Raw genomic sequence first — 27,015 nt, 5'->3', positions numbered from 1 at the left:
ATCCCTGCTGTCTAAAAATATTGTGTCGAGGTGTTTGCATAATCTGAGCTAGTTTGACGATATCGTATAGTTTCACAGAGTCTCAAACAATACACTGTCTTTGACGCACGTTAGGTTTAGAAGATGCATTGCTTTTATGTCATAATTTCAGCCGATTTTCATCTTGAAGCGGGCGTTTTTTCATTGTTTTTGTGTGCCCGATATCACTTCCGGTGACGTAGGTTGTCCCCATTGTACATGGAAGTCACTTTCATAGAAACATGTTGTGTTAAAGAAGGCTGGCAATATATTCTTTCATATCTTGAAATCTGACATCATCAATATCATTACATTACACTTCGACCACACACAAATATTGCATGGGTAAATTCACTTTGTTGTATAAATATGTTTTTACTGAAAAAGCTTGCTTTTCCAGTATTGCTACGGCCCGGATGACCCACTAATTTAAATGCGATTGACCTCTCATTTGCATGCGATTTTTTCTCTTTTCCTCTTTCTAGAACAAATATGCTGCCATAGTGCAGTTAAACAACTTCTATGGTATTTCATTAAATAGAATAGTTTCAAACATGTCTACAAAAACTATAGCATGAACGTCTATAATTGAAAAATAGTGAGGATAATTTGCATCAGTGGTAGCGATCGGTGGCCTAATTCTCGCCAACATTTGCATATATTTATGTAAACATCCGGTTTGGGTAACACTAAATTAAGGAATTGTCAGGATTTTGGTATGTAAGTATCTAATTGTAGTTTGATGTATACATTCATAATCTATTATATAATGACAATTTTTTTATTCATCCCGACGTAAGAAAGATACAAAAGTTGTTTGTTTTTACATGTATTATATTGATAGTCATTTTGGAGAACAGGTACGTTCGTATTGTGATCATGTCATTACGATAGCCCACTGAATTTAACCAAGTCTCACTCAAACAGACGCTTGTTAACTACGTACGCATCAAGCGTCTGGGTGATCTATGCAGAAGCTAACAAACACGATAAATTCTGAGTTACGCTGGTTCCTTATCATTTCGCACGGATTGTCAACTAACGCATCCTTTCATTAACGAGGGAATATTTAATACACGGATACAGATACAATGAAATATCGTGACACTCAGCAATAGTGTAAACGGCCGAATGTAAACAAAGACGTCATCACGCAAAGCGGACCTGTGATGTAAACTTGCAAGTCATGAAGCGGACCTGTGATGTAAAAACTTGCAAGTCAAGAGATATTTTCCATTTAATTATCGAGCGTAATAAATGCATTCTCATATCTGAAAAACACCGAAGAATATTTGAACACTGCATGTTGCAAGCCACCTTGCTAGTAAACTACGGAATTCTTTTTGTATTTGGAGACAGAAGCAGTGAAAATCGTAAGTTTCATTTCGTTTTGCTTCTTTGCCTATCATGCCTATGGGTCGGTATATTATTATATGAACTATTTGACAGACATCGGCACATGAAGTGAACTTACAACATCAGGAGTATGTGTGAATTCCTGCTAACATCCATATGATCGACGTTTTATTTTATTACAACGCAACAAAATTGAATATCACTTTAAATTTGAAGTAGTTTGTTGTTATATAATTAGCAGTTGACAAGATTCATTTTTGGTATTATTTTCTAATGCGATGACATCAAATTTAATATTAATGCATAGAGTCAATTTACCAGATTGTCAATATGTATATAAACATCACAAAGCATGTGTGTGTAATACACATGTGAATACAGAATTTCTTTAGATAAATAGAAGAATTGTAATGCTAGATTTATTTAAGACAATTGATATCTGGGATTTCGAAATTGGCGGTATGAACTTAAAACATCGATTAAACAGTCACTACATATATAACTTCATGGATTCAGAGAATTTATAATAACACTTACCAAAATAAACAATAACCTGTGCACTGTAATATATCATACATGGTAAATTTACACTTGCTCAATATTACAGTATTTGGTTTAAAGTAAGTTTTGCTAACAGTAAAAAACATTGTATTTTATCAATGTGTATCAGGTATAGGAGACAAATTAATTATGATGCTAATATATTAAAGATGCTTCACCGCTGACAAATGGTATTTTTTCACAATCAAAAACGGGAGCAGACAATTTAGTATTTTTCTTCAGTTACAAAAGTTACTTACTTTACACCATTACCGCCGTTGAAAAGTTTGAGCTCCAATTTCACAATTTTCCAATTTATGGAATGAAGTACTGAGTGCGCTTGACCCAAAGGAAAAATTAATTATTTTATATTATTTTTTGTGTTAATAAGACTTATGAATACACGATTAAGGTTAACTAATTATTGTTCAAATGATGAATATCATTTATACTCTGTCGGCGGTGGAGCATCTTTAACTCAAAGTACTTGTATACATGAGTCCAATTTCTTCCTTTTGTCATTGTTAGATGATTTCTGTAACTTTTTTATAACAAATTAAGAATATTGATATATATGTTAAATTTTATAATTACAGGACTCATTGGCTAGTCATCTGAAGCAGATTCATAATTGTTGAAGACTGGAGATTATCAGGATTACTTTGGAAGCAGTGAAATGATTCTAAGGATGACTACCAGGCATATATTAAACTAGCTGCGACAACATACATGTAGCTCTGGACAACAAGCATATGGATTGGTGCTTCTCATTTGCATTGTTTCGTAATGCCAATTAAAACACAAAAATACAAAAAAGTAAATCCAGTATATTTGCAACTTTTGCAAAGAGTTGTCACCATTTGACATACTGCCGATTGTTATCAATCTGTGGAGAGATAGAAGGTGTTTAAACTTTTAACTTTACAGACTGATTCACATGTTAGTCTTTCTGTTTTGTTGTAAAATTCATACAAACAAAAAGAGTTTTCTTGGCTTGAATGAAACACACTATATATGTTCTGACAGACGGTCATTATCAGAACTACAATTCTGTCCCATTGACTGTAATGTTGCAAAACATCAAGTGATGACAATTAGCGAGTGTCGAGTAACTTTGTATTTAGATATATATAGAAATATCCTACATTTATAATATAAACTGATAATTTATTTACCTATCATCACGCCTGAATTATCATTGCTACAATGTATATTTCAATGATTCACATCTGTGACACGGCCATATAAGTACATTGTATATGGAATGACATTCATTTATTTGCTAAAACAGAAACATATTAAACAGTTTTACTTGTTGACTTTGTGCAGTGTGTTCACCAAAATGACACAAATTTTAATGCTTCTGGTGACATAGCCCATTGGTTGTTCCCATTAGTTGATGCCTCTATCAAATGTTTTTACAACTGTTTCTGATCTTGTTACCAATACATGTATAAACAGTTGTAAGTAATGTGACATTAACAACAAGTTGCCAATAATGTGTGATTACATGTACGTTAATTTCATATTCTTAACATAATTAAATGGGAAAAAAACCTTTAAAACATAACAAAAAAAGTATTCATTTTAGTACATAAACATAAAAACCGATCGGCAGTCCGGAAAATTTGTAATCTGGGCGGTTTAGGCTGGGAACGAAGGTGTCCAGATTATCGAGGGTCCAATGTACATGTCAATGTATACAAATAACACACTGATTTTGAGAATGGTTGTTTTAATATGCTGTTAAGAATTCTCAGTGTCCATTTTATGCATTATATAGAGACAGTATCATACTGAATCTGACTTTGATATGACTTTTCTTCAATATTGCAGCAAAGTATCAAGAACTGCTCTTTACTTACTAATATGCCTGAATACATTGTGTGTATCACAGAAGAGAACTAGAAAAAATAAATGTATTGTGATGTTATTTCATGTTTGTATTAAAGTATTTTTGAATAAACATAATTCAAAACAATTCAGTTTTGATTTTGATGCAGTAACCAATTCTTTAAATGAACATTTGACCCTTAGTTTTTGTCATTTCATTTCTTCTCTTGAAAATTATCTAATTAATTGCCTTTTGCCCTTTCCTCCTGTAATAGATCTGTACCACATAGTTCATCGGAAAAAAAATACTTGTATATTATATGCATTGCACATAGTTCTTTATAAATGAGGTCTGTAAACAACATTTGCAGCATAAGCCATGAACTTTTGTAAAAATGCCATCAAGGGATATCCATGTGTCAGATTATACTTTCTTCTTAATGGAGTCTTAATGTTTCCCTTGTTGTCATTTTACTGCAGATTGTTATTAGCTGTAGGTCTCCATGACCTTGTCCTCAAGATCAATTATCAAATAATCATAACTACAATTTTTTTCTTTATTTTGTTATTCAGACAATTATATTCAAACATTAGAGAAAAGGTCACATGACACTGATTGTAAATATTTGTTGAAACTGTTGAATTCAAGATAGGTTCAAAGTTCAAATCTAAAAGAAATTTTCTAGCATTTTCTTAAAATCTTCTCATAATTTTTAGATTCATCTTTTGATATGAGGAGGAATGGTTGTCTGCAATCTCAACAATTTATCCAAAATTAATTAAATGAATACTTGGAAGATAAATAACCCAACTTGATAATGACATGGGACTTGCAAGAAAATACACACCCTAAAATGTTACTAATGACATATTTGCCTTCTTTGAACTAAAATTTTGTTACATCAATGCTTTTTCAGTTTAGTACTTACAGTACTTTGATTTTAAACATTTTTCCTCAACAAAAGATCTTCTCAAAGGTTTCATTTGACAACCACCTGGGGACCACCTGGGTGCCTCCTGTGGTCAATTTAAAATTCATGCAGTCATCACACGAATCATGGATTACCAGAAATCAAACAAATTATTGTAACTATCAAGTTATCACAGTAAATAACGATATCTTTCAAGTCCTTGTAAATTAAAAGTTAATTTTCACTCTCTTTTTTTTCCCAGTCCTGGCATTGATGTGACACCAGATCTTGATGAATGGATTGATCGATTCTGTTTAGATGCTGATGTGTTCGTACTTGTGGCCAACTCCGAGTCCACATTGATGAGAACGGTAAATACAACTTGATTAGACTCTACGATGATCTGGACGGGTCCATTATGATTTACAGTGGTGAATGGGTTAATAATAAGTCAGTTTAGTGTTTTAGCTCAAATTTTTTTTTTTGTTTCAGACATTTATTGCATCCTTAAGCTTTACTCATCATGACAATAGAAATACTTTTTACATACAATGCAGGTTTTAAAATTTCTGCGATTACGATTACTGTAAAACCGTTACTTAATGTCTCGCTTTCCATTTCAAAACAAGTTCTGTAGATTAACATGACTTGAAATTCTATCTATAAAAATAGTGTATGTATTAATTCCTGGAGATGAACGTTTACTTGGATTGCGAAATTTACAAAAATAAATTGTACACACCTAGCCGGCCGGGGTCCGATCCCCTGCATGGACGTGAAAAGGTCAGGGGTCACCTGCCCGATCACATGGGTTTTCTCCGGGCACTCCGGTTTCCTTTCACACTAAGACCCCTCGCACGCTTACATCCGGGCCATCGAGATTGATTTATACAAGTTGTATAACTTATTTCTCAATCGATGTAAAATAAATTAAGTTTATATATATATTTAAAAGTTGGTTTACAGTACAGTGAAGCTTGTCTAAACTGGATATCACCGAGACCATAATATTGGATCAGTATGGTCAGGCTTCCAGATAACACAGGTTTTAATTACTTAAATTAAAAAGGATATTCCATACAAGTACACCAGAATACACAGCAGTCCAGATTAGACAAGGGTCAGTTTTGACAAGTTATACTTTATCAGGAAGATATTGTTGAAAGGTGCCATAGTATCCATTGAATAATTATTTAGAAGAATGGAAAGAAACGATCCCTTTTGTAAGAGTGAGGATCTGTATATATGCAACTAATGTTACTCATAATTTCAGGAAAAGAAGTTTTTTCACAAAGTGAGTGACCGCCTTTCGAAGCCGAACATTTTCATCCTTCAGAATCGCTGGGATGTATCTGTACTGGAGGAGGATGCTGAGGAAGTTCATTCTGTATGTGTAATTTTATACCTTTACATCATGTCAATGGGAAAAGAATAACATATTCACTATTTTTGTCAAATTAAGAAGATTTTGTTTTGAGTTTTATTCTAGTGCATTATTTATTTTTGATGATTTTACAGAAAATAATCTTACCGGTAGTTTTATTTAGTATATGTATATTGTCAACTGCATGAAATTAGATGTAGTGCCCATTAGTAAAAAGAACAATTCTAAATATACATACATTTTGTAATTTGATTTATAATGCAGATTTGTTATTGATTTATTGTTTGTGTGTGAAGGGTTAAATGAATTTAATAGAATAGTACTTGCTCTAAATTTTGATACCCAAATAACAAAATGTCTCTAACTCTCCAATGCTGTATTAAGGTGAAGGAGCAACATTACCAAAGAAATGTGGAGTTTCTCTGTGATGAGCTGAAAGTAGCCAACATTCAAGAGGCTAAGAACAGGATCTACTTTGTATCGGCAAAGGAGGCTCTCATCACACGACTACATGAGGATAATCAAACACCTACCCCTAGTATGTATACCCCTCCCTCTATCTAAACCCTCCTCCTCTCCCCAACTCTTACACGCCCTCCCCTGAGTACTAGGCTTATGTACAATATCCTTTATTGAAATGCTCATAGGCTTATGTACAATATCCTTTATTGAAATGCTCATAGGAATTTTGTTTTCTTCTTTGAACGAATTGTTTTAAACATGGGGTAGGAACAAAATGTAATATGGAGTCAAACATGAGATAATGAGAGTTTTTCCATTCCAGCGGGATCCTTACAAAAAGATTTCACCGACAGATTGTTTGAGTTTGCCAACTTTGAGAGGATGTTTGAGGTAAGCTTAATGTTAGAATAAGAATATTTGAGGTAAGATTAATGTTGGAATAAGAATGTTTGAGGAATGCTTAATGTTAGATTAAGAATGTTTGAGGTAAGCTTAATGTTAGATTAAGAATGTTTGAGGTAAGCTTAATGTTAAATTAAGAATGTTTGAGGTAAGCTTAATGTTAGAATAAGAATGTTTGAGGTAAGCTTAATGTTAGATTAAGAATGTTTGAGGTAAGCTTAATGTTAGATTAAGAATGTTTGAGGTAAGCTTAATGTTAGAATAAGAATGTTTGAGGAATGCTTAATGTTAGATTAAGAATGTTTGAGGCAAGCTTAGTGTTAGAATGAGAATGTTTGAGGTAAGCTTAATGTTAGAATGAGAATATTGGAGGTAAGCTTAATGTTAGAATAAGAATGTTTGAGGTAAGCTTAATGTTAGATTAAGAATGTTTGAGATAAGCTTAATGTTAGAATAAGAATGTTTGAGGTAAGCTTAATGTTAGAATAAGAATGTTTGAGGTAAGCGTAATGTTAGAATAAGAATGTTTGAGGTAAGCGTAATGTTAGAATAAGAATGTTTGAGGTAAGCTTAATGTTAGAATAAGAATGTTTGAGGCAAGCTTAATGTTAGAATAAGAATGTTTGAGGTAAGCTTAATGTTAGAATAAGAATGTTTGAGGTAAGCTTAATGTTAGAATAAGAATGTTTGAGGTAAGCTTAATGTTAGAATAAGAATGTTTGAGGTAAGCTTAATGTTAGAATAAGAATGTTTGAGGTAAGCTTAATGTTAGAATAAATGTTGGGAAGTATGTAGAATAAGAATGTTTGAGGAAGCTTAATGTTAGATAAGAATGTTTGAGGTAAGCTAATGTTAGAATAAGAATGTTTGAGGTAAGCTTAATGTTAGAATAAGAATGTTTGAGTAAGCTTAATGTTAGAATAAGAATGTTTGAGGTAAGCTTAATGTTAGAATTAAGAATGTTTGAGGTAAGCTTAATGTTAGTTAGAGATGTTTGAGGTAAGCTTAATGTTAGATTAGAATGTTTGAGGTAGCTTAATGTTAGATTAGAATGTTTGAGGTAAGCTTAATGTTAGATTAAGAATGTTTGAGGTTAGCTTAATGTTAGATTAAGAATGTTTGAGGCAAGCTTAATGTTAGAATAAGAATATTGGAGGTAAGCTTAATGTTAGATTAAGAATGTTTGAGGTTAGCTTAATGTTAGAATAAGAGAGTACAAGGGCCACATTGTCAGTCAGACAATCACCCTCTGACATTAAAACTTTATAAATTATCCTGGCTATTATTACAACAACAGGTTTCATTTAATAAAAATAGCATTGCTATCTTTTTGTATTGTGTTGTTTTCATGTCTGACAATCTGCAAGAAACTTTTCAACTAAGAGAAATTGTCATTTTGCTATAGGTATTTATATCTAAGATAAATTGTAATTTTGCTATATGTGTATATATCTAAGATAAATTGTCATTTTGCTATAGGTGTATATATCTAAGATAAATTGTCATTTTGCTATAGGTGTATATATCTAAGATAAATTGTCATTTTTCTATAGATGTGTATATCTAAGATAAATTGTCATTTTACTATAGGTGTGTATATCTAAGTCAGCTGTAAAGACAAAGTTTGAGCAGCACGCCAAGAGGGGTAAGAAGGTGAACGGTAACCTGAGGGATGTAATGGAGAAAACCTACACGGTCAGTCTACAGCAGATGTGAGTATTGTCAGCCAACGTGTTCTCTCTGGTACACATTCCCTGTCAATGTTCCTATAATATGTGTATAACAAACACGCTTACAACAAATTCATCACTATAAGGTAGTGAATTTTATTCCCCGTCAATGTTGCTATAATATGTGTATACTAAACTATGCTCTCAACAAAGTGATTTTTGTGGTCCACAGAGGTTCGTTATAACCATCTTTTACTGACCTCTGTAATCAGTCAATGTGACCTAGATTTTGACCTTTAAAGGAACATTTAGGTGTAACTTAAGTTACTATTTAAGTGCTACACTTCCTTAAATGGAACGTTATTTCCTTATTGTGTTTGATAATGGTTACATTTTGTATTATGTATTTAGGTGGTGAATTTTACTTATAGATTACCTGTATTATCTGTATTTGTATCGACAGGTTGACAGCAACGAGCTCGGACTACCCTAGAAAAACAGTGTAACTCTGTTAACAGGGGCATTACAAAATCAGATTTGTATTGACTAGGTGAACGCAGATTCTGTATTACTCATTTGTATTAACTAGGATGTCAAGTCAAGATTTCTGTATTGATCTTATTAAGTGTATTCTAAATGTTATTCTCTAAAAACATGTTTAGTGCAAGACTGAATTTCCATTTAAAAAAGGAACTCCTGAAATCACATTGCAATCACAACATTTAAAGGCAATTTGGTTTTTCTTTTGATTTCTTTTCCACTTCAGTTTAAAGTTCTCAATTTAAGTTATTTCACCTTTTGATTCTGTATTATCTCATTTGAATCGCTAGGTGTCAACAGATTCTGTATTATCTCATTTGTATCGCTAGGTGTCAACAGATTCTGTATTATCTCATTTGTATCGCTAGGTGTCAACAGATTCTGTATTATCTCATTTTGTATCGCTAGGTGTCAACAGATTCTGTATTATCTCATTTTGTATCGCTAGGTGTCAACAGATTCTGTATTATCTCATTTTGTATCGCTAGTGTCAACAGCTAGTGTATTATCTCATTTGTATCGCTAGGTGTCAACAGATTCTGTATTATCTCATTTGTATCGCTAGGTGTCAACAGATTCTGTATTATCTCATTTTGTATCGCTAGGTGTCAACAGATTCTGTATTATCTCATTTGTATCGCTAGGTGTCAACAGATTCTGTATTATCTCATTTGTATCGCTAGGTGTCAACAGATTCTGTATTATCTCATTTGTATCGCTAGGTGTCAACAGATTCTGTATTATCTCATTTTGTATCGCTAGGTGTCAACAGATTCTGTATTATCTCATTTGTATCGCTAGGTGTCAACAGATTCTGTATTATCTCATTTGTATCGCTAGGTGTCAACAGATTCTGTATTATCTCATTTGTATCGCTAGGTGTCAACAGATTCTGTATTATCTCATTTGTATCGCTAGGTGTCAACAGATTCTGTATTATCTCATTTTGTATCGCTAGGTGTCAACAGATTCTGTATTATCTCATTTGTATCGCTAGGTGTCAACAAGATTCTGTATTATCTCATTTGCATTGCTAGGTGTCAACAGATTCTGTATTATCTCATTTTGTATCGCTAGGTGTCAACAGATTCTGTATTATCTCATTTGTATCGCTAGGTGTCAACAGATTCTGTATTATCTCATTTGCATCGCTAGGTGTCAACAGATTCTGCATTATCTCATTTGCATCGCTAGGTGTCAACAGATTCTGTATTATCTCATGTTGTATCGCTAGGTGTCAACAGATTCTGTATTATCTCATGTTGTATCGCTAGGTGTCAACAGATTCTGTATTATCTCATTTGCATTGCTAGGTGTCAACAGATTCTGTATTATCTCATTTTGTATCGCTAGGTGTCAACAGATTCTGTATTATCTCATTTGCATTGCTAGGTGTCAACAGATTCTGTAATATCTCATTTTGTATCGCTAGGTGTCAACAGATTCTGTATTATATCATTTGTATCGCTAGGTGTCAACAGATTCTGTATTATCTCATTTTGTATCGCTAGGTGTCAACAGATTCTGTATTATCTCATTTTGTATCGCTAGGTGTCAACAGATTCTGTATTATCTCATTTGCATTGCTAGGTGTCAACAGATTCTGTATTATCTCATTTTGTATCGCTAGGTGTCAACAGATTCTGTATTATCTCATTTGTATCGCTAGGTGTCAACAGATTCTGTATTATCTCATTTGTATCGCTAGGTGTCAACAGATTCTGTATTATCTCATTTGTATCGCTAGGTGTCAACAGATTCTGTATTATCTCATTTGCATTGCTAGGTGTCAACAGATTCTGTATTATCTCATTTTGTATCGCTAGGTGTCAACAGATTCTGTATTATCTCATTTGTATCGCTAGGTGTCAACAGATTCTGTATTATCTCATTTGCATTGCTAAGTGTCAACAGATTCTGTATTATCTCATTTTGTATCGCTAGGTGTCAACAGATTCTGTATTATCTCATTTGCATTGCTAGGTGTCAACAGATTCTGTAATATCTCATTTTGTATCGCTAAGTGTCAACAGATTCTGTATTATCTCATTTGTATCGCTAGGTGTCAACAGATTCTGTATTATCTCATTTGCATTGCTAGGTGTCAACAGATTCTGTATTATCTCATTTTGTATCGCTAGGTGTCAACAGATTCTGTATTATCTCATTTGTATCGCTAGGTGTCAACAGATTCTGTATTATCTCATTTGTATCGCTAGGTGTCAACAGATTCTGTATTATCTCATTTGCATCGCTAGGTGTCAACAGATTCTGTATTATCTCATTTGTATCGCTAGGTGTCAACAGATTCTGTATTATCTCATTTGTGATGCGCTAGGTGTCAACAGATTCTGTATTATCTCATTTGCATCGCTAGGTGTCAACAGATTCTGTATTATCTCATTTGTATCGCTAGGTGTCAACAGATTCTGTATTATCTCATTTGTATCGCTAGGTGTCAACAGATTCTGTATTATCTCATTTGCATTGCTAGGTGTCAACAGATTCTGTATTATCTCATTTGCATTGCTAGGTGTCAACAGATTCTGTATTATCTCATTTTGTATCGCTAGGTGTCAACAGATTCTGTATTATCTCATTTGTATCGCTAGGTGTCAACAGATTCTGTATTATCTCATTTTGTATCGCTAGGTGTCAACAGATTCTGTATTATCTCATTTGCATTGCTAAGTGTCAACAGATTCTGTATTATCTCATTTGCATTGCTAGGTGTCAACAGATTCTGTATTATCTCATTTGCATTGCTAGGTGTCAACAGATTCTGTATTATCTCATTTGTATCGCTAGGTGTCAACAGATTCTGTATTATCTCATTTGTATCGCTAGGTGTCAACAGATTCTGTATTATCTCATTTGCATTGCTAGGTGTCAACAGATTCTGTATTATCTCATTTTGTATCGCTAGGTGTCAACAGATTCTGTATTATCTCAAGTTTGTATCGCTAGGTGTCAACAGATTCTGTATTATCTCATTTTGTATCGCTAGGTGTCAACAGATTCTGTATTATCTCATTTGTATCGCTAGGTGTCAACAGATTCTGTATTATCTCATTTGTATTGCTAGGTGTCAACAGATTCTGTATTATCTCATTTGTATCGCTAGGTGTCAACAGATTCTGTATTATCTCATTTGCATTGCTAGGTGTCAACAGATTCTGTAATATCTCATTTGTATTGCTAGGTGTCAACAGATTCTGTATTATATCATTTGTATCGCTAGGTGTCAACAGATTCTGTATTATCTCATTTGCATTGCTAGGTGTCAACAGATTCTGTAATATCTCATTTTGTATCGCTAAGTGTCAACAGATTCTGTATTATCTCATTTGTATCGCTAGGTGTCAACAGATTCTGTATTATCTCATTTGTATCGCTAGGTGTCAACAGATTCTGTATTATCTCATTTGTATCGCTAGGTGTCAACAGATTCTGTATTATCTCATTTGCATTGCTAGGTGTCAACAGATTCTGTATTATCTCATTTGCATTGCTAGGTGTCAACAGATTCTGTATTATCTCATTTGCATCGCTAGGTGTCAACAGATTCTGTATTATCTCATTTGCATTGCTAGGTGTCAACAGATTCTGTATTATCTCATTTGCATTGCTATGTTGTATCGCTAGGTGTCAACAGATTCTGTATTATCTCATTTGTATCGCTAGGTGTCAACAGATTCTGTATTATCTCATTTGTATCGCTAGGTGTCAACAGATTCTGTATTATCTCATTTTGTATCGCTAGGTGTCAACAGATTCTGTATTATCTCATTTGTATCGCTAGGTGTCAACAGATTCTGTATTATCTCATTTTGTATCGCTAGGTGTCAACAGATTCTGTATTATCTCATTTGTATCGCTAGGTGTCAACAGATTCTGTATTATCTCATTATTTGTATCGCTAGGTGTCAACAGATTCTGTATTATATCATTTGTATCGCTAGGTGTCAACAGATTCTGTATTATCTCATTTTGTATCGCTAGGTGTCAACAGATTCTGTATTATCTCATTTTGTATCGCTAGGTGTCAACAGATTCTGTATTATATCATTTGTATCGCTAGGTGTCAACAGATTCTGTATTATCTCATTTGATTCTAGGTGTCAACAGATTCTGTATTATCTCATTTTGTATCGCTAGGTGTCAACAGATTCTGTATTATCTCATTTGTATCGCTAGGTGTCAACAGATTCTGTATTATCTCATTTGTATCGCTAGGTGTCAACAGATTCTGTATTATATCTCATTTTGTATCGCTAAGTGTCAACAGATTCTGTATTATCTCATTTGTATCGCTAGGTGTCAACAGATTCTGTATTATCTCATTTGTATTGCTAGGTGTCAACAGATTCTGTATTATCTCATTTTGTATCGCTAAGGTGTCAACAGATTCTGTATTATCTCATTTGTATCGCTAGGTGTCAACAGATTCTGTATTATCTCATTTGCATTGCTAAGTGTCAACAGATTCTGTATTATCTCATTTGTATCGCTAAGTGTCAACAGATTCTGTATTATCATCATTTAGGTGTCAACAGATTCTGTATTATCTCTTTTGATCGCTAGTGTCAACAAGATTCTGTATTATCTCATTTGCATTGCTAGGTGTCAACAGATTCTGTAATATCTCATTTGTATCGCTAGGTGTCAACAGATTCTGTATTATCTCATTTGTATCGCTAGGTGTCAACAGATTCTGTATTATCTCATTTTGTATCGCTAGGTGTCAACAGATTCTGTATTATCTCATTTGTATCGCTAGGTGTCAACAGATTCTGTATTATCTCATTTGTATCGCTAGGTGTCAACAGATTCTGTATTATCTCATTTTGTATCGCTAGGTGTCAACAGATTCTGTATTATCTCATTTGTATCGCTAGGTGTCAACAGATTCTGTATTATCTCATTTTGTATCGCTAGGTGTCAACAGATTCTGTATTATCTCATTTGTATCGCTAGGTGTCAACAGATTCTGTATTATATCATTTGTATCGCTAGGTGTCAACAGATTCTGTATTATCTCATTTGTATCGCTAGGTGTCAACAGATTCTGTATTATCTCATTTGTATCGCTAGGTGTCAACAGATTCTGTATTATCTCATTTGTATCGCTAGGTGTCAACAGATTCTGTATTATCTCATTTGTATCGCTAGGTGTCAACAGATTCTGTATTATCTCATTTGTATCGCTAGGTGTCAACAGATTCTGTATTATCTCATTTGTATCGCTAGGTGTCAACAGATTCTGTATTATCTCATTTTGTATCGCTAGGTGTCAACAGATTCTGTATTATCTCATTTGTATCGCTAGGTGTCAACAGATTCTGTATTATCTCATTTTGTATCGCTAGGTGTCAACAGATTCTGTATTATCTCATTTTGTATCGCTAGGTGTCAACAGATTCTGTATTATCTCATTTTGTATCGCTAGGTGTCAACAGATTCTGTATTATCTCATTTGTATCGCTAGGTGTCAACAGATTCTGTATTATCTCATTTGTATCGCTAGGTGTCAACAGATTCTGTATTATCTCATTTGTATCGCTAGGTGTCAACAGATTCTGTATTATCTCATTTTGTATCGCTAGGTGTCAACAGATTCTGTATTATCTCATTTGTATCGCTAGGTGTCAACAGATTCTGTATTATCTCATTTGTATCGCTAGGTGTCAACAGATTCTGTATTATCTCATTTTGTATCGCTAGGTGTCAACAGATTCTGTATATATCTCATTTGTATCGCTAGGTGTCAACAGATTCTGTATTATCTCATTTTGTATCGCTAGGTGTCAACAGATTCTGTATTATCTCATTTGTATCGCTAGGTGTCAACAGATTCTGTATTATCTCATTTTGTATCGCTAGGTGTCAACAGATTCTGTATTATCTCATTTGTATCGCTAGGTGTCAACAGATTCTGTATTATCTCATTTTGTATCGCTAGGTGTCAACAGATTCTGTATTATCTCATTTTGTATCGCTAGGTGTCAACAGATTCTGTATTATCTCATTTTGTATCGCTAGGTGTCAACAGATTCTGTATTATCTCATTTGTATCGCTAGGTGTCAACAGATTCTGTATTATCTCATTTGTATCGCTAGGTGTCAACAGATTCTGTATTATCTCATTTGTATCGCTAGGTGTCAACAGAGTATTATCTCATTTTATCGCTAGGTGTCAACAGATTCTGTATTATTCATTTGTATCGCTAGGTGTCAACAGATTCTGTATTATCTCATTTGTATCGCTAGGTGTCAACAGATTCTGTATTATCTCATTTTGTATCGCTAGGTGTCAACAGATTCTGTATTATCTCATTTTGTATCGCTAGGTGTCAACAGATTCTGTATTATCTCATTTGTATCGCTAGGTGTCAACAGATTCTGTATTATCTCATTTGTATCGCTAGGTGTCAACAGATTCTGTATTATCTCATTTTGTATCGCTAAGTGTCAACAGATTCTGTATTATCTCATTTTGTATCGCTAGGTGTCAACAGATTCTGTATTATCTCATTTGTATCGCTAGGTGTCAACAGATTCTGTATTATCTCATTTTGTATCGCTAGGTGTCAACAGATTCTGTATTATCTCATTTGTATCGCTAAGTGTCAACAGATTCTGTATTATCTCATTTGTATCGCTAGGTGTCAACAGATTCTGTATTATCTCATTTGTATCGCTAGTATCGCAGTGTCAACAGATTCTGTATTATCTCATTTGTATCGCTAGGTGTCAACAGATTCTGTATTATCTCATTTTGTATCGCTAGGTGTCAACAGATTCTGTATTATCTCATTTTGTATCGCTAGGTGTCAACAGATTCTGTATTATCTCATTTTGTATCGCTAGGTGTCAACAGATTCTGTATTATCTCATTTTGTATCGCTAGGTGTCAACAGATTCTGTATTATCTCATTTGTATCGCTAGGTGTCAACAGATTCTGTATTATCTCATTTGTATCGCTAGGTGTCAACAGATTCTGTATTATCTCATTTGTATCGCTAGGTGTCAACAGATTCTGTATTATCTCATTTGTATCGCTAGGTGTCAACAGATTCTGTATTATCTCATTTTGTATCGCTAGGTGTCAACAGATTCTGTATTATCTCATTTTGTATCGCTAGGTGTCAACAGATTCTGTATTATCTCATTTTGTATCGCTAGGTGTCAACAGATTCTGTATTATCTCATTTTGTATCGCTAGGTGTCAACAGATTCTGTATTATCTCATTTGTATCGCTAGGTGTCAACAGATTCTGTATTATCTCATTTGTATCGCTAGGTGTCAACAGATTCTGTATTATCTCATTTGTATCGCTAGGTGTCAACAGATTCTGTATTATCTCATTTTGTATCGCTAGGTGTCAACAGATTCTGTATTATCTCATTTGTATCGCTAGGTGTCAACAGATTCTGTATTATCTCATTTTGTATCGCTAGGTGTCAACAGATTCTGTATTATCTCATTTGTATCGCTAGGTGTCAACAGATTCTGTATTATCTCATTTTGTATCGCTAGGTGTCAACAGATTCTGTATTATCTCATTTTGTATCGCTAGGTGTCAACAGATTCTGTATTATCTCATTTGTATCGCTAGGTGTCAACAGATTCTGTATTATCTCATTTTGTATCGCTAGGTGTCAACAGATTCTGTATTATCTCATTTGTATCGCTAGGTGTCAACAGATTCTGTATTATCTCATTTTGTATCGCTAGGTGTCAACAGATTCTGTATTATCTCATTTTGTATCGCTAGGTGTCAACAGATTCTGTATTATCTCATTTGTATCGCTAGGTGTCAACAGATTCTGTATTATATCATTTGTATCGCTAGGTGTCAACAGATTCTGATTTGTATCGCTAGGTTCAACAGATTCTGTATTATCTCATTTGCATTGCTAGGTGTCAACAAGATTCTGTATTATATCATTTGTATCGCTAGGTGTCAACAGATTCTGTATTATCTCATTTTGTATCGCTAGGTGTCAACAGATTCTGTATTATCTCATGTTGTATCGCTAGGTGTCTATAGATTCTGTATTATCTCATTTGTATCGCTAGGTGTCAACAGATTCTGTATTATCTCATTTGTACCGCTAGGTGTCAACAGATTCTGTATTATCTCATTTTGTATCGCTAGGTGTCAACAGATTCTGTATTATCTCATTTGCATCGCTAGGTGTCAACAGATTCTGTAATATCTCATTTTGTATCGCTAAGTGTCAACAGATTCTGTATTATATCATTTGTATCGCTATTTTGTATCGCTAGGTGTCAACAGATTCTGTATTATCTCATTTTGTATCGCTAGGTGTCAACAGATTCTGTATTATCTCATTTGTATCGCTAGGTGTCAACAGATTCTGTATTATCTCATTTGTATCGCTAGGTGTCAACAGATTCTGTATTATCTCATTTTGTATCGCTAGGTGTCAACAGATTCTGTATTATCTCATTTTGTATCGCTAGGTGTCAACAGATTCTGTATTATATCATTTGTATCGCTAGGTGTCAACAGCGCTGAGTGAGGAAATCCGTCGCCTGTCTTCCATTGTAGATGAGTTTGAACGGCCATTCCATCCTGACCCAGTATTACTCAATGTTTACAAGAAGGTGAGCATTAAGATCTAGTTATAGGATAGTTTGTATTTCTGTCACAATACCAATGGGATATATATATGTTTAAGTCATTTTGCCAGTGATATGTAATGTCAGTGTAAAAGCATGTTGTGGTACGGTTACATCATATAAAAAGTCTTTTATAAGGAAAGTGACACTTCAAACCAAGGTACAGCTATACAAGTAACTCTTGTGTTTCATTTCAAAATATTTTTATTAAATCATTAGATTTAATAGGGATTGGGCAGCAGGCTATGCCTTTATAAGCCCTCTTCCTGTGGAAGCTATACAAGTAACTCTTGTGTATTGGCTTCTATGGCATAGACAATTCCTAGGAATTACTAAGATTTTAAAAGCATTTTGAGATGTTTGATTATCTTAAGTGGAAATGTCCACAAATGGCAACTTAATTGGATTCTGAGTTTCATTGTACTCTACTGACTGTGAATATAATGAAGGTTATTTAATCACCTACGTCTCTAACATAATAAGGGTCCAGTGTTAAAAAAGTTAGATAGTGTCCCCTAGGTTATGCAAGTAAATACTGTACCAGAAAGTTGCAAATAGAACTTATTGCTATCTTTCACCAAGGAGCTACACATGTATGTGGAAGGGGCTGTCTGCCAGAACCTGACAGGCCGGTGCTCCTCTACTATTGAAAAAACCATAGAGAGGGTCGAAACGCAGCTCACAGGTAACCAATTCATGGCCCTGCATCGCTACCACCTCTTGGGGATGTGTAACCGCTATCATTATTTTAGCTTATTTTTGAACCTTATTTAGTCTACATTTTACTTTTATTTAGTCTGTTTAACTCTATGTGATGATTTTAACAAGTGTGTGGTGATCTGTATAAACCAAACCTTGGCTACATTCATGGTTTAGAAATTGACAATATAGATCTTGATGGCACTTCACATCTTCGAAAGAAAGAATAAATCAATATATTGATCACAATAAAATAATAAACGTTTTACAGAAAATATCAAAATGAAATAATCTTTTTTAATGATTTATAAACAAAATTTTAATACACTTTAAGAGAAATTCAGATTCAGAAAAAGATATATTTTTAACACATGATTTTCATATGCAGCCAAGGGGTATACAACTTTGGTATACAACATTACACACTTGTTAAACGAGCATGTTGTCAAGAACAGGAAGCAAACAACTTGGGACTAATCAGCACAAGATGTACCATTGGCTAATTGACTGACAAAATTTACCATACAATCATGTGAAATGACATGTTTTACTAATTAAATGGCAAAATCCAGAGATAATTTTATGCATTGGCAATGAAATGGGATGGGCATTGTAGTGTTACTGATATTTCTAGTTCTGTGCCATCTAACTCTCCCATCCTAGTCGAAAGTGGGGTTTTTATATTTGACATTTCTAGTTTTAAAACTTCAATCGTCACTTTCTTAATTTTCTTTAATTTCTACTAATTCCCCCCTTGCATCGGTACTAATTTGACTTCACAACCAAAGGTACATCTGTCTAGTCTCTAGTTGTTGATGTCGGCCTGTGTTATTATTGTGGCATCTGTCTGTGTGACTCTGTGTGACGCCATCCTTCACATTTCCTGTATGTCTCCTAAGCCTGTTGTATTCCCCATCAGGAATTACATAGCCATGTTGAAGGTGGTCTGGGACGGAACTTGCAACAGCGCTGCTCATATGTACTACAACATTCTGTGGAAGAAACGCAGACTGAAATGACAGGTATTATACCCCGCTAACTCATTACCTTCATCCCGTTAAATCTGTTATACATTTCTCTGACAGGTATTATACCCCGCTAACTCATTACCTTCATCACGTTAAATCTGTTATACCTTTCTCTGACAGGTGTTATACCCCGCTAACTCATTATCTTCATCCCTTTAAATCTGTTATACATTTCTCTGACAGGTATTATACCCCGCTAACTCATTACCTTTATCCCGTTAAATCTGGTATACCTTTCTCTGACAGGTATTATACCCCGCTAACTCATTACCTTCAAAACGTTAAATCTGTTATACATTTCTCTGACCGATATTATACCCCGCTAACTCATTACCTTTATCCTGTTAAATCTGTTATACCTTTCTCTGACAGGTGTTATACCCCGCTAACTCATTACCTTCATCCCGTTAAATCTGTTATACATTTCTCTGACAGGTATTATACCCTGCTAACTCATTACTTTCATGCTGTTCAATCTGTTATACATTTCTCTGACAGGTATTATACCCCGCTAACTCATTACCTTTATCCCGTTAAATCTGTTATACATTTCTCTGAAAGGTATTATACCCTGCTAACTCATTACCTTCATCCTGTTAAATCTGTTATACATTTCTCTGACAGGTATTATACCCTGCTAACTCATTACCTTCATCCCGTTAAATCTGTTATACATTTCTCTGACAGGTATTATACCCCGCTAACTCATTACCTTCATCCCGTTAAATCTGTTATACATTTCTCTAAAAGGTATTATACCCTGCTATCTCATTACCTTCATCCTGTTAAATCTGTTATACATTTCTCTGACAGGTATTATACCCCGCTAACTCATCACCTTCATCCCGTTAAATCTGTTATACCTTTCTCTGACAGGTATTATACCCTGCTAACTCATTACCTTCATCCTGTTAAATCTGTTATACATTTCTCTGACAGATATTATACCCTGCTATCTCATTACCTTCATCCTGTTAAATCTGTTATACATTTCTCTGACAGATATTATACCCTGCTATCTCATTACCTTTATCCCGTTAAATCTGGTATACATTTCTCTGACAGATATTATACCCTGCTATCTCATTACCTTCATCCTGTTAAATCTGTTATACATTTCTCTGACAGATATTATACCCTGCTATCTCATTACCTTCATCCTGTTAAATCTGTTATACCTTTCTCTGACAGGTGTTATATCCCGCTAACTCATTACCTTCATCCTGTTAAATCTGTTATACATTTCTCTGACAGGTGTTATACCCCGCTAACTCATTACCTTCATCCCGTTAAATCTGTTAAACATTTTATGCACAAACTTTCATTACCAGTTGTAAACCCCTTATTATTGAGTCAGACAGTATCTGTACAAGACCAATCTACAATCTTTAATTTCCTTTCTCATGAAAATAAGAAAATTTCTCAATTCTACATCTGTTATTTACAAATTTAATGTTTCCTCATCTTCTCTGCTGTTCCACATAAAAGTTAGACGCTGGTAAGTGTCTTTACATATTTTTTTCTTTCTCCTTCAAGTTTCTGATTCCATCTACATTCTTTCTTAAAAGATTTCTCAATTATCCATTCATCCACTCATTCTTAAATACAACATCTCATTCTCTGCTAACTAAAGTCTACCTGAACCACAACTTAATGGTCTTTACACCTAAATATACACATTCTCTTTTCCTATCCACATACTACATCCTCATCCCCATTTCCATTTTATCATATCATGTTTGATTGACAAGACATTTTAGCTGAAACAGATCTGAGGATAAAGCCATTAACTGACTTTTACAAATGATTATAGACACATGTGGTATCATTTGCATGCATTCATTCGCACAAAAACATTTCTCGGTTTTAAGTGGGTTTTTTTTTCTGAACTTCAAAATTAATTTCCTTTTTACCTCAATCAATTTTTCTCCATTTGATTTCATTTTTAGCTCACCTGGCCCGAAGGGCCAGTGAGCTTATGTCATGGCGCGGCGTCCGTTGTCCGTCGTCCGTCGTCCGTCCGTCCGTCCGTCCGTCCGTCCGTCAACATTTCCTATAAATCGCTACTTGTCCTAGAATTCTGCATGGATTGTAACCAAATTTGGCCACAAACATTCTTGGGGGAGGGGGAACAGAACTTGTATACATTTTGGCTCTGACCCCCTGGGGGCAGGAGGGGCCCCGCCAATAGGGGAAATAGAGGTAAATCCTTTAAATCGCTACTAGTCATAGAGTTCTGAATGGAATGTAACCAAATTTGGCCACAAACATCCTTGGGGGAGGGGGAACAGAACTTTTATAAATTTTGGCTCTGACCCCCCGGGGGCAGGAGGGGCGGGGCCCAATAGGGGAAATAGAGGTAAATCCTTTAAATCGCTACTAGTCATAGAGTTCTGAATGGAATGTAACCAAATTTGGCCAGAAACATCCTTGGGGGAAGGGGAACAGAACTTGTATAAATTTTGGCTCTGGCCCCCCGGGGGCAGGAGGGGCAGGGCCCAATAGGAGAAATAGAGGTAAATCCTTTAAATCGCTACTACATTATGTAGTCATAGACTTCTTAATGAAATGTAACCAAATTTGGCCACAAACATCCTTGGGGGAAGGGGAATAGAACTTGTATAAATTTTGGCTCTGACCCCCGGGGGCAGGAGGGGCGGGGCCCAATAGAGGAAATAGAGGTAAATCCTTTAAATTGCTACTAGTCATAGAGTTCTGCATAGAATGTAACCAAATTTGGCCACAAACATCCTTTTTTGGAAAGGGAACAGAACTTGTATAAATTTTGGCTCTGACCCCCTGGGGGCAGGAGGGGTGGGGCCCAATAGGGGATTTAGAGGTTAATATGAAAATTCCTTCAGAAAAGAAACAATGAACCTGTATTCAGAACATTACTTGGCATTACAAACCAGGTGAGCGAGACAGGCCCTCTGGGCCTCTTGTTCTTATACATGTTCTTGTTTTCACGATACAGGTATTGTCATGTAAAAATTGAATCAATAAATTTCAATGTTAATAAAAGAATAAAGGATTTATTATCTATCATGGTAGTTCATGATCAGTTATACATTACTAAAACATTGATATCATAATCAGGTGTTAGAGGGAATTTCATTAACATTAAATATTGTCAAAGCTATCATATGAAAGAGAAATATAAATACCTTAATTGCCTTCACCAGTGACCACTCATCTAAGGAATGCTCTTATCTATGGAGTGATTGAAGTAGTTCAAAATAAGTCTTATTAAAAGCATAAGTGTGTAGATACTGAGTTGATTATTTTTTTTTATATATTTGATATTTGTTTCTCTATGGATGTAGCTTGTCGATGTAAATAGATACATGTACGAAAGAAATCATAATGTTATGCCAGTTTCCAATAAGTTAAGTTATTGCACATGCCATCCTGTTTTAGCCTGCGATGCTTGTTCATTGTGAGCAGCTTATTTTGAAGTTAGAAATGAAGTAAAAAGGCATATTTGCTTGCAGTAGAATTTAAAAATAAATAGATAGCATTGAAAATGATGAAAGAGTGTGTTTTTGCTGCAGTTGCTGTAGCTAGAAGAACAGGGGCCTGATCTTTAAATTATCTTTGTTTAAGGTAGATTAGCAACATAGTATTTTTAAGTAGGTCTGCTTTCTTGGAAATGGAAATAATGTAAAGAAAAAATTAGGATTGTTTGTTTGTTGTCCATTATTTGTTCCTTTGATTAAATTACTGGTTGTCATGAGGAATTAACAGAATTTATTAAGAACAATCCATAAAATGTAAGACTATTGTCAATGATGTGAAGTATTATTTTCCAGATTAATTTTGCAATATGTACTTGTGGTACAATGATAAATCCCAATAAACGTTGATATTACAATGTTTACAGAGCGAATAGCTGTGTTATTACCAGAGGAAACTAAACAACAGCTGTACAACCTAGTACCCCGACGTGACTTTGAGATAGCTTACCGCCTCGACTGTCGGAATCTGTGTGCCGACTTCCAGGAAGACATACAGTTTCGTTTCTCTATGGGACTTACAGCTCTGATGCAGCGTTTCCTTGGAAGGAAGGGAGCTCACTCTGTTCTTACTGGTCATTCTGATTCGGTAACATCAACTTATCAAATATGAATATGCTTGGTATGACCTGAAGCTCAGAATGACTAGGAGGAAAGAACCCACATTTGTATATTTTTGATTCTGGTTTTGTCTTAGACTGGCCATCAGTCTCTAGAATATCGAAAAATATCACTAAAATTTTGTCACTGCTCCATGTCTAACTCATTACTACAGAAATTCAGTAAAAAGAGTCCTAAAAGTGCCTTATAACATCGTTTCAGTTTTTAATGACTTCCATATAAAAAGGGATATATATAGGAAGAATTAAAGTATTAAGCAAATGATAATAGAGTTCCTGTGGTTAATCTGTAACATCACAAGAATACATTTGTCTCCAATAGTTTTGAGTTACATTAAAACAGGTCAGTTATGTAAAATTATTTGATACAAGTATACTAACTTGTACCGAAGTAGTTGCAAAAATAATTTTGTCATTGTGCTATCTTACTCCATCTGTTTCTCTCTGTCAAGATTTCATATGGAGATTGGGCCAGTATCCTAAAACCAAGTATCTTTAGGTTACAGACTATCCAGTTGGTACTATTAGTAACCCTCAGTCAACTTTGTATACATGTACTGTAATAGTATAATCTTTGTGTCGTAGATACCACGGCCGATGTCAGAGGGAGGTCCCCAGACACCTCTTGGAGAACTTTATCGTCCTCTGGCACAAGAACCCAACAACCAATTACTGATCTCAATGATCACTACTTTCGCTTCTATCACGTCACGAACCACGATGGGAGCAATCATTGTAGGAGGCCTTGTAAGTACAGCAGCTAAAGAAATCATGATCTGTGTAACAACAAACATTAAAGCTATGTTGCACATAATTACAAAAGATCATATAGCTCAGATGGCAAAACCTTAGTAGTCTAGCTGTGACAAAAACAGTACAGTACCCCCATACCTTTTATTTCCACACAAGGAATCAATCATCATGTCAATTTGAAAGGCATGTCTGTTTTTTGGTGGTTTTTTTTTAACTTTGACCTTTGACCTTTCAGGTTGCCAAGGCAGCAGGTTGGAAGGTGATAGTGGTGACCAGTGGACTCTATGGACTTCTATATATGTATGAACGATTGACGTGGACAAATAAGGCCAAGGAGAGGTCATTCAAACGTCAGTATGTGGACTACGCATCAAGTAAACTCAAACTGATTGTTGACCTTACTAGTGCAAACTGTAGTCACCAGGTACAACAGTAAGTACACACTAGAGCAATTTATATGTGAGAATTTCCATAATTATTATCACAACCGATATATACATAACTCACGTGCTCACATAAGACAGTACAAGGTGTGCAATAATTGGCTTTTTAAGTTATATCACACTCCAATCATTCACTTATTGTCATAAGTTTGGATTATGAGAGAATTCTCTGTTAACTCTTAGTGTATGACAGATTGCAAAACTTATTCTTTTGAACTAGAAGTACTGACTAAAATGTGACTATGTAATAACTGTGGTGTAGTTGCGACACACATAATGTTCCCTATTTTGATGTTAAATGGAGAGACCTGTGGTCATGTCACAGTGAAATACTTCCTCTAAGAGAACAATAGAGAAAATGGATTGGTCAAGTAGATAGGGATATCGCAACCCTTGTGGAAAGTATAAGGCAGATCATCACTTGACTAGCCTTGTTCTGACCTAGCCTTGTTCTGACCATCCAAAAACTTCCATTTGGATAGAGATACATCTATCTACTTGTTAGACCCATGTAAGATAATATTAATCTTGATGTATATTTACTTCAGGGAGCTGTCCTCTACGTTTGCACGCCTGTGTAACCAGGTAGACATATCTAAGGAGAAACTACAGGGAGAGATCTGTAGCCTAGATAAGGACCTGGCTCACCTCAAGGAGATATCAGCCAAGGCCAAGCTTCTCAGGTAAGTCCTCAAGGAGATATCAGCCAAGGCCAAGCTTCTCAGGTAAGTCCTCCAGGAGATATAGGCCAAGACCAAGCTTCTCAGGTAAGTCCTCAAGGAGATATCAGCCAAGGCCAAGGTTCTCAGGTAAGTCCTCAAGGAGATATCAGCCAAGGCCAAGCTTCTCAGGTAAGTCCTCCAGGAGATATAGGCTAAGACCAAGCTTCTCAGGTAAGTCCTCCAGGAGATATTAGCCAAGACCAAGCTTCTCAGGTAAGTCCTCAAGGAGATATCAGCCAAGGCCAAGTTTCTCAGGTAAGTCCTCAAGGAGATATCAGCCAAGGCCAAGCTTCTCAGGTAAGTCCTCAAGGAGATATCAGCCAAGGCCAAGTTTCTCAGGTAAGTCCTCAAGGAGATATCAGCCAAGACCAAGCTTCTCAGGTAAGTCCTCAAGGAGATATCAGCCAAGGCCAAGTTTCTCAGGTAAGTCCTCAAGGAGATATCAGCCAAGACCAATTCTCAGGTAAGTCCTCAAGGAGGTATCAGCCAAGGCCAAGTTTCTCAGGTAAGTCCTCAAAGAGGTAACAGCCAAGGCCAGCTTCTCAGGTAAGTCCTCCAGGAGATATAGGCCAAGGCCAAGCTTCTCAGGTAAGTCCTCAAGGAGATATCAGCCAAGACCAAGCTTCTCAGGTAAGTCCTTCAGGAGATATCAGCCAAGGCCAAGCTTCTCAGGTAAGTCCTCGAGGAGGTATCAGCCAAGGCCAAGCTTCTCAGGTAAGTTCTCCAGGAGATATCAGCCAAGGCCAAGCTTCTCAGGTAAGTCCTCGAGGAGGTATCAGCCAAGCAGCTTCTCAGGTAAGTCCTCCAGGAGATATCAGCCAAGGCCAAACTTCTCAGGTAAGTCCTCGAGGAGGTATCAGCCAAGGCCAAGCTTCTCAGGTAAGTCCTCAAGGAGATATCAGCCAAGCCCAAGCTTCTCAGGTAAGTCCTCCAGGAGATATCAGCCAAGCCCAAGCTTCTCAGGTAAGTCCTCCAGGAGGTAACAGCCAAGGCCAAGCTTCTCAGGTAAGTCCTCCAGGAGATATAGGCCAAGGCCAAGCTTCTCAGGTAAGTCCTCAAGGAGATATCAGCCAAGGCCAAGCTTCTCAGGTAAGTCCTCAAGGAGATATCAGCCAAGGTCAAGCTTCTCAGGTAAGTCCTCAAGGAGATATCAGCCAATGCCAAGCTTCTCAGGTAAGTCCTCAAGGAGATATCAGCCAAGGCCGAGCTTCTCAGGTAAGTCCTCAAGGAGACATCAGCCAAGGCCAAGCTTCTCAGGTAAGTCCTCAAGGAGATATCAGCCAATGCCAAGCTTCTCAGGTAAGTCCTCAAGGAGATATCAGCCAATGCCAAGCTTCTCAGGTAAGTCCTCAAGGAGATATCAGCCAAGGCCGAGTTTCTCAGGTAAGTCCTCAAGGAGACATCAGCCAAGGCCAAGCTTCTCAGGTAAGTCCTTAAGGAGGTATAGGCCAAGGCCGAGCTTCTCAGGTAA

At 35.6% G+C, this 27,015-nt stretch overlaps 1 protein-coding gene and 1 long non-coding RNA gene across 2 annotated transcripts in view; both read left to right on the top strand.

Moving 5' to 3' along the window:
* LOC138309024 (mitofusin-2-like) overlaps positions 1 to 27,015 on the top strand; it is a 51,796-nt gene that overhangs the window by 10,560 nt on the left and 14,221 nt on the right. Inside the window, 12 exon segments of the mRNA XM_069250121.1 lie at positions 4,921 to 5,029; positions 5,932 to 6,045; positions 6,427 to 6,580; positions 6,827 to 6,894; positions 8,497 to 8,618; positions 17,042 to 17,057; positions 17,609 to 17,752; positions 19,386 to 19,488; positions 23,375 to 23,595; positions 24,212 to 24,373; positions 24,615 to 24,811; positions 25,371 to 25,505. Of these exon segments, the coding sequence (XP_069106222.1) occupies positions 4,921 to 5,029; positions 5,932 to 6,045; positions 6,427 to 6,580; positions 6,827 to 6,894; positions 8,497 to 8,618; positions 17,042 to 17,057; positions 17,609 to 17,752; positions 19,386 to 19,488; positions 23,375 to 23,595; positions 24,212 to 24,373; positions 24,615 to 24,811; positions 25,371 to 25,505 (1,545 nt within the window).
* LOC138316249 (uncharacterized) lies at positions 1,233 to 4,566 on the top strand. Its single transcript, XR_011207609.1, has 2 exons — positions 1,233 to 1,391; positions 2,511 to 4,566. It is a non-coding gene; the product is annotated as an uncharacterized lncRNA (long non-coding RNA).

This window comes from Argopecten irradians, chromosome 1 (assembly GCF_041381155.1).
Source record: "Argopecten irradians isolate NY chromosome 1, Ai_NY, whole genome shotgun sequence".
In the NCBI taxonomy this organism is placed as follows: Eukaryota; Metazoa; Mollusca; class Bivalvia; order Pectinida; family Pectinidae; genus Argopecten; species Argopecten irradians.
This window is presented reverse-complemented; position numbering and strand designations above follow the sequence as displayed.